This window comes from Melanerpes formicivorus, unplaced genomic scaffold (assembly GCF_026170545.1).
Source record: "Melanerpes formicivorus ecotype bairdi unplaced genomic scaffold, bMelFor1.0.p_v2 SCAF_29, whole genome shotgun sequence".
In the NCBI taxonomy this organism is placed as follows: domain Eukaryota; kingdom Metazoa; phylum Chordata; class Aves; order Piciformes; family Picidae; genus Melanerpes; species Melanerpes formicivorus.
Genome location: NW_027142381.1, coordinates 319,773 through 336,010, shown reverse-complemented (window position 1 = coordinate 336,010; position 16,238 = coordinate 319,773). Strand labels below are relative to the sequence as shown.

At 50.6% G+C, this 16,238-nt stretch overlaps 1 protein-coding gene across 2 annotated transcripts in view; it reads right to left on the bottom strand.

Annotated features, from left to right (window-relative positions):
• CALN1 (calneuron 1) overlaps window positions 1-16,238 on the bottom strand; it is a 188,536-nt gene that overhangs the window by 60,984 nt on the left and 111,314 nt on the right. For both annotated transcript variants that reach the window (XM_068154428.1, XM_068154429.1), the window contains exon 4: window positions 15,643-15,755. In XM_068154428.1, coding sequence (XP_068010529.1) covers window positions 15,643-15,755 — 113 coding nt within the window. The remainder of the gene's footprint in view (window positions 1-15,642; window positions 15,756-16,238) is intronic.

The following is a 16,238-nucleotide window of genomic DNA, read 5'->3' as shown; positions in this document are numbered from 1 at the left end:
ATTTTCAGCAGGACCTGTTGTGGCAGGACAAGGGGTGATGGTTTAGACTCAGAGAGGAAGATTTAGACTAGAGAGAAGGAAGAAATGTTTGACACTGAGGGTGGTGAGAGCCTGGCCCAGGTGGGAGATAAAATCAGACTAGTTTCTGTTGGGAAAAACCTTTAAGGTCATGCAGTCCAAGCATTCCCTAATTCTATCAAGTCTGGTGCTAAATCATGTCCCTCAGCACCTCATCTCTTGATATTTTAAACACCTCCAGGGGGGTTTAAAGCCCCCCCATCCCTGCAAACATTCCAGGTCAGGTTGTCTGGGTCTCAGAGCAACCCGATCGGGTAACAGACTTCCTTGCCAACCGCAAAGGGGTTGGACTAGAGGACTTTTAAAGATCCCTTCCAACCCAACCCACTCCATGATTCCATGACTTTAATTTACATAGAATAAACCAGGTTGGAAGAGACCTTCAAGATCATCACATCCAACCCATCAACCAATCCAACCCACCCAAACAACTAACCCATGGCACCAAGCACCCCATCAAGTCTCCTCCTGAACACCTCCAGTGATGGTGACACCAACACCTCCCCAGGCAGCCCATTCCAATGGGCAATCACTCTCTCTGTATAGAACTTCTTCCTAACATCCAACCTAAACCCCCCCTGGTGCAGCCTGAGACTGTGTCTTCTTGTTCTGGGGCTGCTTGCCTGGGAGAAGAGACCAACCTCTGCCTGTCTACAACCTCCCTTCAGGGAGTTGTAGAGAGCAAGAAGGTCACCCCTGAGCCTCCTCTTCTCCAGGCTAAGCAACCCCAGCTCCCTCAGCCTCTCCTGACAGGGCTGTGCTCCAGGCCCCTCACCAACTTCATTGCCCTTCTCCGCACTCATTCCAGCAAGTCAACCTCCTTCCTAACCTGAGGGGCCCAGAACTGGACACAGGACTCAAGCTGTGGCCTAACCAGTGCAGTGTACAGGGGCAGAATGACCTCCCTGCTCCTGCTGGCCACACTGTTCTTGATGCAGGCCAGGATGCCATTGGCCTTCTTGGCTACCTGGGCACACTGCAGGCTCATGTTCAGCCTACCATCAACCAGTACCCCCAGGTCCCTCTCTGCCTGGCTGCTCTCAGCCACTCTGACCCCAGCCTGTAGCTCTGCCTGGGGTTGCTGTGGCCAGTGTGCAGCACCTGGCACTTGGATGTGTTCAATCTCCTGCCCTTGGCCTCTGCCCATCTGTCCAGCCTGTCGAGGTCCCTCTGCAGAGCCTCTCTACCCTTCAGCAGATCAACTCCTGCCCCCAGCTTGGTGTTGTCAGCAAATTTAATGATATTTGTGTGAAGCCACGTGCCTGCAGGCCAGCTACCCATAAAATAAATATTACTCTTGTCTCAGCTGTCTCTTAACACGAAGGACACAAGGGCTGGAAGCTGAAGTTCAGAGGTTTATCTTCACAGGGAATCACAGCTCCCGAGAGCTCTGGAAGCTGGCACCTACGTGCAGCCTGTCTGCTCTGCTGACAGCTCCTTTCAGATTCTGCTCCCCTAAAAGGCATCAATTTATTTCATTTGTCTTTTCACTCCTCTGTCACTTCCAAAAGTTCAAAGGAATGGGGAGCTTCGTGCTCATGGTGGGGGGGAAGCTGATGGATTGACAGCGACGTCTTGTACTAATAAACCCCTAAGCAAGGCAGCCTCGGGGGGAAAAACATCTAAACTAACACACTCTCAGCAAGAGCAGAGAGAGATTAAAAAGATGCAAATCATTGCTCTGTGGTTATGTGGTTTTACCTTTCCCTCCCCAGCTCTCCTCCAGGGGAAAGCTACTGTCTCCTACACTCTGCTCCGAAACTGGGGCACCGCTCTGAACTCCACCTCTGGAGTGAACTCCTCCACCTCTGGAGTGAACTCCTCCACCTCTGGAGTGAACTCTACCTGTGGAACTTGGTGAGTTGTCTCCTGAGCTTTGTGCCCCTGCTCAGAGGAGGAAAGTTGGACATTAGAACACAGGAGGTCTCACTTGAACCTAAGGAGTCAAACTGCACCAGGGGGAAGTTTAGGCTGGAGATGAGGAGAAAGTTCTTCCCAGAAAGAGTAATTGGCCATTGGAATAGAATAGGATAGGGAAGGGAAGAATAGGATAGAATAGAATAGGATAGGGAAGAATAGGATAGGGAAGAATAGGATAGGGAAGGGAAGAATAGGATAGGGAAGAATAGGATAGGGAAGGGAAGAATAGGGAAGGGAAGAATAGGGTAGGGAAGAATAGGGTAGGGAAGAATAGGGTAGGGAAGAATAGGGTAGGGAAGAATAGGGTAGGGTAGGGTAGGGTAGGGTAGGGTAGGGAAGAATAGGGTAGGGAAGAATAGGGTAGGGAAGAATAGGGTAGGGAAGAATAGGGTAGGGAAGAATAGGGTAGGGAAGAATAGGGTAGGGAAGAATAGGGTAGGGAAGAATAGGGTAGGGAAGAATAGGGTAGGGAAGAATAGGGTAGGGAAGAATAGGGTAGGATAGGATAGGGTAGGATAGGATAGGGTAGGATAGGATAGGGTAGGATAGGATAGGGTAGGATAGGATAGGGTAGGATAGGATAGGGTAGGATAGGATAGGGTAGGATAGGATAGGGTAGGATAGGATAGGGTAGGATAGGATAGGGTAGGATAGGATAGGGTAGGATAGGATAGGGTAGGGTAGGATAGGGTAGGGTAGGATAGGATAGGGTAGGATAGGATAGGGTAGGATAGGATAGGGTAGGATAGGATAGGGTAGAATAGAATAGAATAGAATAGAATAGAATAGAATAGAATAGAATAGAATAGAATAGAATAGAATAGAATAGAATAGAATAGAATAGAATAGAATAGAATAGAATAGAATAGACCAGGTTGGAAAAGTTCTTTGAGATCATCAAGAATGTGCTGCCCTTGGAGGTGGTGGAGGCCTGGAGCAGGCTGCCTAGGAGGGCTGTGGAGTCTCTCGCTCTGGAGATATTCCAACCCCACCTGGATATGTTCCTGTGTGAGCTGCTCTGGGTAACCCTGCTATGGCAGGGGGGTTGGACTGGGTGAGCTTTGGAGGTCCCTTCCAGCCCCTAACACTCTGTGATTCCATGAGCACATGTACTGGGCTACACAATTATTTCTTTTACTTGCCACATTAGAGGGCTGGCTGTTACTCAACAGTAAAAAAAAAACCACATACAAAAAAATTCCCTGTGGCATCAGGACTCACAGCTCTGGAGGCTGCATGTGTCTCAGAGTGTAAGCCTTCCTCCTTTGCCAGCACAGAAATAAACTCAAACCTCCACAGATAGGCTAATGATGGTGCAGGAAGCACACAGACAAAGAGAGAGCTTCTCAATGAAGTGGTAAATTTGTTTGGGAAAAAAAAAGAAAGAAAGAAAGGACTTAAAGAATTTCTCCTGAAGATCAACATCCTTCCACCCACTTGGTAAAAGCAGATTGTGCCTCTGCTGGAAAACTGAATTAATAAAGACAAGACTTTGGGGAAGGGGCTACCACAGCCTGCCTGGCTCAGACAGTGTGGTGGGACTGATTGCAGGGAGAGGAGATGCTCACAGCACTGGAAGATGAATGGAATGGAATAGGAAAAGGAAAAGGAAAAGGAAAAGGAATAGGAAAAGGAATAGGAAAAGGAATAGGAAAAGGAATAGGAAAAGGAATAGGAAAAGGAATAGGAAAAGGAATAGGAAAAGGAATAGGAAAAGGAATAGGAAAAGGAATAGGAAAAGACCAGGTTGGAGAAGACCTTTGAGATCATCAAGTCCAACCTATCATCCAACACCACCTGATCAACTAAACCATGGCACCAAGCACCCTATCCAGTCTCTTCCTACACACCTCCAGTGATGGGGACTCCACCACCTCCCTGGGAAACACATTCCCATGGCCAATCTCTCTTTCTAGGAAGAACGTCTTCCTAACACCCAGCCTAAACCTCCCCTGGCACAGCTTGAGACTGTGTCCTCTTGTTCTAGTGCTGGTTGCCTGGGAGAAGAGACCAACCCCCACCTGGCTACAACCTCCCTTCAGGGAGTTGGAGAGAGCAAGAAGGTCTCCCCTGAGGTTTATCTACTGGGCTTCATCATGTCAAACTCCCTCTGTGAGCAAAATTGGCTTTGTGGAGAGCCAAGGGCTGCTGGAGGCAGCACGGCTCCGACACAGTCCCCTTGTCCCCTGCCTTCCCTCCCACACCATTGCTCGCTGCAGCTTCACCGTTCCCTGCCCTGCACTGCCGAGGTTCCCACACATTTTCTCCTTCATTTCACTCTATTAAAGCACTAATTAATTGACCAGCTCACGAGAGCCCAGGTCTCTCCCCTGGGATGCTGCTGCGTTTGCAGCGACAACTGCAAACAAGATTACGGATGGGCAGCTCTGCACGACAAGCCACGAAAGCAGCAGCAGCTCTGCTAGGAGGACAGAGCCACCGTGTCCCACCCCAGCCATGCCCCTCTGTGTCCCCAGCCAGCTGCAGAAGGAAGTATTGCACAGCTGGATTTGCCCCTTACTCTGTTTCTTTCCTGCATTCAAGGAACAAACTGCCCTTGGGTCCATGCTGATGAGCTGGCTGGCTGAGGAGCAGAGGGGTTTCTGCTGCCTCTGGGCTGTCCCTAAACTGTCCCTTTTTCCTTGCACCAGGGTGCTGTGGGGTCTAGCTTTGGCTGTAGCCACTTGTCCACCAAAGACAAGCCCCAATGTACTCCCCTCCCAGCAAAATCATGCAGAAGCTTGGAGAGATGAAATCTTTTCCCAAGCCCAGAAAACACGAGAAGTCACTGAGCAGCTCCATTTGCAGGACCTGCCTCCATAATCCTCCAGCTGCTCCTTCCCCCTTCCCTCCTCCCCACCCCCCCAAACTCTGGAGATATCTCTAGAGTGGAAAAATGAGATCTCTGAGCAGCATCTCCCCAGCCCAAATCACCACATTGGTATTCTGGTCTTCCCACTCCTGCAAAGCAGCCTTATTTATCCCAACCCAAGCAGTCTCCTCCTGAATCCCAGTGAGTTATGCTGGGCAATATCTAATGTGACAAATGGGAACCCAGTCTGAGCAGACGACAGGGTGCCGTCCCCCCCCCGAAAGACAAAGCTTCCAGATCTCCTCTCAGGGGCAGAGCATTAATGTTGGGTGAAAATAGAATAGAGTAAGAATAGAGTAAGAATAGAGTAAGAATAGAGTAAGAATAGAGTAAGAATAGAACTAACCAGGTGGGAAAAGACCTTCTATGCAGTACTGCAGGCTGGGGTTGGAGTGGCTGGAGAGCAGCCAGGCAGAAAGGGACCTGGGGGTGCTGATTGACAGCAGCTGAACATGAGCCAGCAGTGTGCCCAGTTAGCCAAGAGGGCCAAGGGCATCCTGGCCTGCATCAGGAAGAGTGTGGCCAGCAGGAGCAGGGAAGTCATTGTGCCCTGTGCTCAGCACTCCTTAGGCCACATCTTGAGTCCTGTGTCCAGTTCTGGGCTCCTCAGTTTAAGAAGGACATTGAGACACTTGAAGGTGTTCAGTTCAGTGATGCTCCCTGCAGCTTCCACATGCACACAGCAAAGAGAGAAGGGGGTGGGGGTGTGGGGAAAAGAGCAGGCAGCCTGATCACCACAGAAAATATTGACTTTTCAAACTAATCTCATCAGTGCTGCTGGATACAGGATTTATTCTGAAGCTGGGGCAGGTGCAGCCCTGTTGTTTAACCATTCCGATTTGTTCTGACTTCCACAAGCATTTTAGCCGAGAGAGAGAGATTGGTTTTAATTAAAAACCTCTAATCCAAGAGTCTGTTCCACCTTCTGTTTCTGTTGCTCAGCCCCAGAGACTGGAGAACCTCTGCATGGGAGGATGTAAAGTCTATGTCACCCAAGAAGGTGGTGGGGTCACCATCCCTGGAGCTGTTCAAAAAATATGTGGCTGTGGTGCTCTGGGAGATGGTTTAGTGGGCATGGAGGTGATGGGTTGATGATCTTATGAGGAAAGGCTGAGGGAGCTGAGGTTGCTTAGCCTGGAGAAGAGGAGGAGGCTCAGGGAAGACCTTCTTGTTCTCTACAACTGCCTGAAGGGAGGTTGTAGCCAGGTGGGGGTTGGTCTCTTCTCCCAGGCAAGCAGCACCAGAACAAGAGGACACAGTCTCGAGCTGTGCCAGGGGAGGTTTAGGCTGGAGGTGAGGAGAAAGTTCTTCACAGAAGGAGAGATTGGCCATGGGAATGTCCTGCCCAGGGAGGTGGTGGAGTCCCCATCCCTGGAGGTGTTCAAAAAGGGGACTGGGTGTGGCACTTGGGAGCACCATAGTTTAGTTAGTCATGAGGTGTTGGATGATAGGTGGGACTTGATGATCTCTAAGGTCTTTTCCCACCTTATTGATTCTATGATCTTTAGAGGTCTTTTCCAACCTTAAGGATTCCGTGATTTTGTGCAAACTATTTAACACTTGTACTTGAAAGTGTTTTGCACCTAGGAACAACCTGGGCACACACTGTAAATGAATATGAACCCCCAGCTTCTGCCCTCTCTTTTTGTCCCTCTCTCTGGCTCAGAATGGCAGGGCACAGCGGGCAGATATGGAGCCTGCCAAAAAGAGGAGCTGATATTTACCAGTAGCAATGTTTGCCTTCTCTCTAGTGCTCTTGATCTAAAGCATTTTAACAGACCTGAACAGCCAGGCATTGGAAACGCCTCAAAACTCATTTGTACAAACCACTGTCCTCAGAGCATGACTGAAACCAGAGTCATATTCTCTGAGTTGGGGAAAAACAAATACTCATGCCTGAAAATTGATCCAATAGCATCTCTCTGACCATGAAGGAGCCTCTGTACCACTGCAGAACCACTGCAGAGCACACCAGAAAAAAACACTTCCAGGACAATAAGCATTAAGCAGAGTGTGACCAGCAGGTTGAGCAGGTTGCACCTCTGCCTGTCCAGAGAAGGGCAACAAGGCTGGGGAGAGGCCTTGAGCACAAGCCCTGTGAGGAGAGGCTGAGGGAGCTGGGGTTGCCTAGCCTGGAGAAGAGGAGGCTCAGAGGAGACCTTATTGCTGCCTACAACTATCTGAAAGGAGGTTGTAGCCAGATGGGGGTTGGTCTCTTCTCCCAGGCAAGCAGTACCAGAACAAGAGGACACAGTCTCAACCTGTGCCAGGGGAAGTTTAGGCTGGAGGTGAGGAGAAAGTTCTTCCCAGCAAGAGAGATTGGCCATTGGGATGTGCTGCCCAGGGAGGTGGTGGAGTCCCTGTCCTTGGAGGTGTTCAAGAGGGGATTGGACATGGAACTTGGTGCCATGGTTTTGTAGTCATGAGGTGTTGGGTGACAGCTTGGACTTGATGATCTTTGAGGTCTTTTCCAACCTTATTGATTCTATGATATTGTGGCATACCCTGAAGAGAGGACCAGACATTAAGAATGAACAAGTCTGGCTGGGGATGTCCAAAGAGATCATTCAGTCCAACCCCCCTGTCAGAGCAGGACCATACAATCTAGGTCAGGTCACACAGGAACACATCCAGACAGGCCTTGAAAGTCTCCAGAGAAGGAGACTCCACTACCTCTCTGGGCAGCCTGCTCCAGTGCTCTATGACCCTCACAGTAAAGAAGTTCCCCCTTGTGTTGAGGTGAAACCTCCTGTGCTGCAGCTTGCATCCATTGCTCCTTGTCCTATCCCAGGGATCAAGTGAGCAGAGACTGTCCCCTCCCTCCTGACCCCCAGCCCTCAGACATTTATTAAATCCCCTCTAAATATTCTTTTTTCCAGACTAAAGAGCCCCAGGTCCCTCAGCCTCCCCTCACCAGGCAGTGCTGCAGTCCCCTAAGCATCCTGGTAGCCTCTGCTGGACCCTCTCCAGCAGATCCCTGTCCCTCTTGAACTGGGGAGCCCAAAATGGAACACAGTACTCAAGATGAGGTCTCACCAGGGCAGATCTATATTGACTCAGCCTGAAATAGTATTTGCAGGGATGGTTATTTTCCCTCCCTCTAAATACCTCCTCAGCCAGCTGAGGGACCACAGAGAGCCATTCTAACTGGAGCAGAACTGATCGCTGCTACCTAAGGAAGTGAAAGTCAGCTGCTTTACACACTGATAGGATGCAATTTAAAGCCCATATGGGAAATCAAGGAGGTAAAATATATCTGAGAGACCTTCCACATCTCTACTACCTGCCTATGCTCAGGTCTTGGCCAAATCCTGCTGCTCCAAGGCTGACCATCACTCTTCAGGCAATACATGCTAAAGGAGGGATGCTCCCTTTATTGTTTCAAAGCACTGATGATTAACTCTCTCCCCTATATGGTTTCCCACTGCTTCCATCCCGTGCTCACCTCCTGCAGTCCCATTGCTGTTGGTCCAAGATCCTCCTTCCTGGCAACTCCTGCCATCTGGAGCCACCATGGTGTAACCCACCAGCTCACTGCCAGCTTCATCTGCAAATGCAGCTCCAGGCCCTCACCTGCTCCTTTCAATTTCTTTCTCCGGCTGTTTAGTCTTTAACTCAGCCATTGCATTATTTAAAGCATTATCAAGGCCTGTTTGGAACAGAGTCTGCACAGAAAAGTCATGGTAGAGGAAGCTGGACCCTCAGCAAAAGTACCTGAGAGCCAAAATTGTGACAGTTGGAGGGAACCTAGGCTTGGCTGGAAGAGGGGAAGGCACTGCCTGGCTACCAGCATGGATTTTCTCTCTCCTTGGGACTGATACAAGATCCTCTTCAAGAGGCCTTTTGCTGCCTGCAACTTTGGGGTGAAGTTTCCTGGTAACACCTGGTAAGACCTGATCACTGAATAAACTACAGATGATAGGTGGGAATAGTTTTGCATCTACAGGGTGAACTTCAAAGCAATTGGAGTTATTAAGAAGACACCTAGCAGTGGGAGATTCTTCACTGATGAGTGCCACACAGATGTCAGGAACTTATATGGCATTAGAGTGCTCCAGGCATTCATAGAATCAATAAGGTTGGAAAAGACCTCAAAGATCATCAAGTCCAACTTGTCACCCAAGACCTCCTGACTTCCCATAAGGGAAAGGGAATAAGGGAGAGAGATTTGGGGATTAGAAACGAAAAATAAACCAGCTTTAATTCAAATAACAACAACAAAATTACATACATACAAACACACACAATCTCAGTATCAAATCCAAGCCACCTGATGGCAATCCACCCAGCATCTGAAGGGGGCCTACAGGAAGGCTGGGGAAGGACTTCTCAGGATCTCAGGGAGTGATAGGACTAGGGGGAATGGAATGAAGCTGGAGGAGGGGAGATTCAGGCTGGAGGTGAGGAGGAGGTTCTTCCCCATGAGAGTGGTGAAGCCCTGGAATGGGTTGTGCAGGGAGGTGGTTGAGGCCCCGTCCCTGGAGGTGTTTAAGCCCAGGCTGGATGAGGCTCTGTCCAGCCTGATCTAGTGTGGGGTGTCCCTGCCCATGGCAGGGGGGTTGGAAGTGGATGATCCTTGTGGTCCCTTCCAACCCTGACTGATACTGTGAGACTATGAATTGTGTCACCATCACCAGTGGTGCCATGGGAAGACATGGAGGAAGGCCCAGGCTGGACTCATGGCAGATGTGAGCTGGATTCTGGAATGCATGGATCATGATTGACAGTACAATGGACAGAGCCCTTGCACACTGGCCATTGAAGAAGAGAACTTTATACTGAGTATGACATATTTGTAAGCCACCGCGCTCCCATCTCTGCCAGCCCCGCTCCTCCGCAGTGGCCAGGGCGCCTCCCGCCCGGCTCTGCACCCAGCTCACAGGAGGAGGAGGCAGCTTGGAGTGACCGGACCAGCTGCCGAGGCCTGGCAGCCGCTTGTACCAAGGCGAGGTTGTGCTTGAGCCATTCCACCTGACACTGATCCTTGGGAATCATGAGCAGCTGCAGCAATGAAGAGCTTGAATTCACCTTCCTTGATGAAGGCTTCACTGCCAAGGACATCCTTGACCAGAAAACCAATGAAGTGTCGTCTTCTGATGACAAAGATGCCTTCTACATGGCTGACCTCAGGGACATAGTGAAGAAGCACCTGCGGTGGCCAAGGCCCTGCCTCGGGTGACTCCCTTCTGCGCCGTGAAGTGCAACAACAGCAGAGCTGTGGTGAAGACCCTGGCTACCCTTGGGGCAGGCTTTGACTGTGCCAGCAAGACAGAGATCCAGCTGGTGCAGAGCCTTGGGGTGCCTCCAGAGTGAATCATCTATGCAAATCCCTGCAAGCAAGTCTCCCAGATCAAACATGCTGCCAGCAGTGGTGTGCAGATGATGACCTTTGATAGTGAAGTAGAGCTAATGAAAGTTGCAAGAGCCCACCCAAAAGCCAAGCTAGTGCTGCACATCACCACCGATGACTCCCAGGCAAGTTCAGAGCTACGCTCAAGGCCAGCAGGCTGCTTTTTTTTTTTCCTAGTCATGGGGTCTGTGTTGATAGGTTGGACTCAATGATCCTCGAGGTCCTTTCCAACCTAAGTTATACTGTGATAATAGAACACCTTGACAATCAGTTTAGGGTCACCTGCTCTGTCCCCTCCTCCTTGCAGGTGCAGCCTCTTACTTAGGGCACCTCCAACACTATGCATAAGATTTAGCAGTGACCTTGGTCTCCACAGAAGCAAGTATGAGCAAGAGTATTTCTGCATACTACTCCTTAATACCAACTATAGATATCAAGCTTTATCACTTCTGTAAGCAGCAGCTGCCTGTGAAAATGTGCTCTTCACTTCAGAAAGTGCAGTTACTTATGACAGCTGATAAGTAAAGTTACTGGGTGGAATTGGTTCCATTCTAGCTCAAACCAGGACATATTATTATTTTCTCATTTCTATCCTACTAAACCACCCTTATCTCAACCCACAAATTGTAAGTTTTCTTTCTGACTCTCTCCCTCATGGAGAGGAGTAAGGAAATGGCTGGTGGAGTTTAGCTGCCTGCCAGATTAAACCACAAAAAAATGAGGAGCACGTTTTAGTGTGTTTTTCAGCTTCAGAAGGTACCAAGGTACAGATGATGTTCACATGTCTTGAAAAACAATGGAGATTTCCTGTCCTGGGAGATGCAGCCTTCAGAAACACAGAGGGGCTGCAACTTCTTAGCAGCATGTTTTTCCTGTAAAGCTAGAAAGAGAGCACCACCATTTCTGCACCCAGCCCACAGCCAGGAGTAAGACCCTCAACCAGCCAAGATACCACATAGAGGAGCTCAGCCCCAGTCAGGAGGCCCAGCCAGCACTCAGGAGTGATATTGGAGTACTCATCAATCATTGCCCTACCTAACCGGGGGGCCACCAGGCCCCCCGGCCATTGTTGTCACCACCACCACCATCACCCAGTGTGCACCACGAGGGCTCACCAGCGATGAGAGGAGGATCCCGCAGCCCAGATGGGCTCACTTTGGGGCTTCTGCCTTTCCTGGCGGGGATAAAAAAGGGGAGTGGGTGGGGAGGGCAATATGGCTCACACCTGGGGTGGGAGGAGACACCAACACAGCCCAGGTGCTCTGGGATAGGGAGCTCCTATTACAAGATGGATGTGGAGGTGCTGGAACTTGTCCAGAGAAGGGCCACAGGGATGATCAGAGGGCTGGAGCACCTCTCCTGTGAGGACAGACTGAGGGAGCTGGGGCTGTTCAGTCTGCAGAAGAGAAGGCTCCCAGGTGACCTCATTGTGGCCTTCCAGTATCTGAAGGGGGATACAGGAAGGCTGGGGAGGGACTGCTCAGGATCTCAGGTAGTGATAGGACTAGGGGGAATGGAATGAACCTGGAGGTGGGGAGATTCAGGCTAGATGTGAGGAGGAGGTTCTTCCCCATGAGAGTGGTGAAACCCTGGAATGGGTTGTGCAGGGAGGTGGTCGAGGCCCCATCCCTGGAGGTGTTTAAGAGCAGGCTGGACGAGGCTCTGGCCAGCCTGATGTAGTGTGAGGTGTCCCTGCCCATGGCAGGAGGGTTGGAACTAGCTGATCCTTGTGGTCCCTTCCAACCCTGAATGATACTATGATTTGAGGAGAAAAATGGGATGGGTGGGGTGGAAAAGGGGCAGACAGGGTGGGAAAGGGGAGGTGGTGGTGAAAGGAGGGGGTTTTACAATAACTTCATTTTCCACCAATCTTTCATAATGCACAACTGCAGTTCATGGTTTGCTTTGCCTCTGTGCAACAAGAATAAACCCATCAATACTTCCTAAAATAAAACACAATTCAAGGCCACACCTTGACTATTTGGTTCAGTTTTGGGCCCCTGAATATCCAAGCAGGATATTGTGTTGCTTGAGTGTGTCCAGAGAAGGGCAGCAAAGCTGGTGAAGAGCGAGAAGGGCAGGACTGATGAGGAGCAGCTGAGGGAACTGGGGTTGTTTGGCCTGGAGAGAGGGAGGCTGGGGGGAGACCTCATTGTTCCCTGCAGCTCCCTGATGGGAGGTTGGAATGAGGTGGGGGGTGGTCTCTTCTCTCTAGTATCAGGTGATAGAATGAGAGGAAATGGCCTGGAGTTGTTCCAGGAGAGGTTTGGGTTGGAGATTAGGAAAGAGTTCTTTGCTGCAGGAGTGGTCAGGCATTGGGGGAAGCTGACTGGGGAGGTGGTGGAGTCCTCATCCCTGGAGGTGTTCAATAAAGGTGTGGCCATGGCAATTGAGGACACGGTTTAATGGCCATGGAGGTGTTGGGTTGATGGTTGGACTGGATGATCTTGGAGGTCTTTTCCAACCAAAATGATTCTGCCTGGCCTTATGACACCAAGATAGAGCTGTCCCTTCTTAGAAGCACAGAATCAATAAGGTTGGAAGAGACCTCAAAGAGCATCAAATCCAACCTGTCACCCAACACCTCATGACTACTAAACCATGGTACCAAGTGCCACCTTTACTGCCCTTGTCACCCAGCACCCCCCAGACCCACAGGCTTGTGGGCACTATGTTGCCCTTAAAGATCATTCCTTGGGGATGACTGCAGGGGGGGAAAGCTCTCCCCACAACTCAAAGTCAGCCTCCTCTCCCTGCCATTCCTTTCCAACAAGCATGAACCCTGCACATCCAGGGGATATGGGAAACACATCCAAACCCCCTTCCAGAAGAGGATTTTGTTTCCAGACAGATGTAATCCCACTGGAGGTAGTGCAGATGTAGACATGCTTTGCTGAAAGGTGAGGTGACTTGTGGCTCTGCAGACAGTCTGGGTAAAGCCAGGTAGGAACTGGCACAGGGAACCTGTTCCCTGAATGACACTTCCCTGGCTGGTTTCTCCTTGTTTGCTTTTTTTTTCTGGGGGTGGGGGGGAAGACTAAGCAGCAAAATGATTGTATTCTTCAGAAGCTCTACATGTCCCAGGAGAGATGAAACTTGAGATGAAGCTCTCTCTTCAAGAGCTCTGAGATGCAGGAGAGTGCAATGTAGAGAGATGTATTTTTACCCTTACAAGCAAAACACCACAAACATTTTTTTTTCCCAAGGCCCTGGAGCACTTGTGAAACTCAGACAAAGCTTTGCTGCCTGCAGACAACCCCCAGGGCTGCCCCTTCCCACTGTGGGGACAATTACCTGAAGTTTCTGGCTCCTTTCACTCATCCCACGCCAGCCAGTGGGGGACACAAGGGTCACAGTCCCTGGCTGCATGAAAGCTGAGTCTTGGAGTCCTGCTGCTCTAAAACCAGAGCACATATCCTCCCTTCCTTGCTTCCTCTAAGCAAAGCCACTGCAGACATTTCTATTCATAAATTACAGTGGTTTAATCTGTGAGCTGAATTTTAGGGATGGGTCCACACTTTCCTGCTTGCCCATCAAAGAGCTCAGCTCATGAGCCTGATTCTCCCAATGGATATCACAGTCTCACAGTATCGCTAAGGTTGGAAGAGACCTCGAGGATCATCGAGTCCAACCTGTCACCACAGACCTCATGACTAAACCATGGCACCAAGTGCCACATCCAATCCCCTCCTGAACACCTCCAGGGATGGGGACTCCACCACCTCCCTGGGCAGCACATTCCAATGATGAACGACTCGCTCGGTGAAGAACTTTCTCCTCACCTCCAGCCTAAACCTCCCCTGGCACAGCTTGAGACTGTGTCCTCTTGTTCTGCTGCTGCTTGCCTGGGAGAACAGACCAACCCCCTCCTGGCTACAACCTCCCTTCAGGGAGTAGGAGAAGGCAATGAGGTCACCCCTGAGCCTCCTCTTCTCCAGGCTAAGCAACCCCAGCTCCCTCAGCCTCTCCTCACAGGGCTGTGCTCCAGACCCCTCCCCAGCCTCATTGCCCTTCTCTGGACACCTTCAAGTCTCTCAATGTCCTTCTTAAATTGAGGAGCCCAGAACTGGACACAGGACTCAAGGTGTGGCCTAAGCAGTGCTGAGCACAGGGCACAAGGACTTCCCTGCTCCTGCTGGCCACACTCTTCCTGATGCAGGCCAGGATGCCCTTGGCCTTCTTGGCCACCTGGGCACACTGCTGGCTCATGTTCAGGCAGCTGTCAATATGTTTGATTCCTGAGCAGCTCTGGTGAGACCAGCCTTACTGGAGGACACCAGTGGGGCAGGATGGTGCTCCCTCCTCTCCCCCTTGCTCCTGTGCTGGGATGAAGCTTGCAAGGTGCAGTGGGGGCAGTAAGAGCTTTGTGATTCTCACAGCTGAGCCCTTTGTGGTGTGTGTTTAGCTCATGTCCCCCCCCAGGTACATTGCAAACCACCGTGGCTCCACCCAGGCCAAACCATCGCTTTGACAACGGAGTCCTGGAATCCAGAGTAGGATTTCCAGGGTTATTTCTATCACTTGCCAAGAGGCCAGGAACGAGTTTTTAAAAGCCTTTTTACAAAGCTCCACCCACTTCAGTCTGGACAGTTCTGGAGGGCAGTAAAAGAAGGCAGAACTGCTTATATCCGGGTTAGACTCTTCTGACTCTCATAAACTTGGTAACAGTTAAAGTTTATTAGCAAGCAAAGGCTGATGGATGATCAGTCAAGAAGCAGTAAACTCCCAGCAAGCCACACATTGGCCAGAAATGTGTTTTGGGGGGGAGCTTTTTAATCCCTGCCATAAGAGCCTGGACTTTCCTTGCTTTTCCAGAAAGGTCTGTTTCAAATCACACTGCACAACAGCCACGAGGCAGCTCCTGCTGCCAGACCTGCTCCAATGCCTGAAACCAGCAGGACCAAACCAGCCCAGGGCAGCACCATGAGTAAAGCTTATGCTGGCACAACGTGGTGACCCTCAGAGCTCAGTCAACCTCAGAAGCCCTGAGCAGACATGACCTGCACAGGCACCTCAGCCCTCTACCACAGCCAGGGGATGGTGAACAGCGCCAGAGTTCTGAGAGCAGCCAGGCAGATTCGAGGCTCCCAACTCAAAAGAGCTCACCAAGAACAAAGCTTTGCTCTTCCATAAAGGAGTTCCAGAATGCTCCCAAGCATGTTGCACAAATACCTGGGTGCACTGTTTGTGTTCAGCTGCAGCTCATCCACAGCAAGCCCTTTCCCTTCCTGCCCAAACAGGGCTTAGGTGAGAGCAGATCCCTCCAGGATGGTCTTACACAGCACACAACGAGACAGATCTCAGGAGCTCCTACACAAGCAGTCACACCCAGCAAAACATCTTCTGCTCCTCAGCAAATCCACTCTGGGAGCTACTGGTAGCTGACTAAAGGTGCATTTGGAAACCAAAATTGGCCACTTACCTGCCAGAATATGCTGTCTATTGTATTGCCCAGAAAGCCATCTCTGCCTTCTGATGATACCAGCTTAGGTCCCAGAATAGTCATGAATTCATCAAAATCAACCTGGCCATCCCCTGGAAGGAAAGAAAAAGATCAAAGGTTTTCACTGAGTGTCACTTTGTGCCAAGGTCTCACATGGTGCTCTGGATCTACTACACATCATAGATGCATACATGCACTAGGGCATCTCCTGCAGCAGCTTCAGGGTGCCTACAGACCCAAATTTGTTGATATCCCAAAGAATGGTCCAGTTCTGGGTCCCTCAGGTTAGGAAAGATGTTGAGATGCTGGAAGGTGTCCAGAGAAGGGCAACAAGGCTGGGGAGGGGTCTGGAACACAGCCCTGTGAGGAGAGGCTGAGGGAGCTGGGGTTGCTTAGCCTGGAGAAGGGGAGGCTCAGGGGAGACCTTCTTGCTCTCTCCAACTCCCTGAAGGGAGGTTGTAGCCAGGTGGGGGTTGGTCACTTCTCCTAGACACCCAGCACCAGAACAAGAGGACACAGTCTCGAGCTGTGCCAGGGGAGGTTTAGGCTGGAGGTGAGGAAGAGATTCTTCCCAT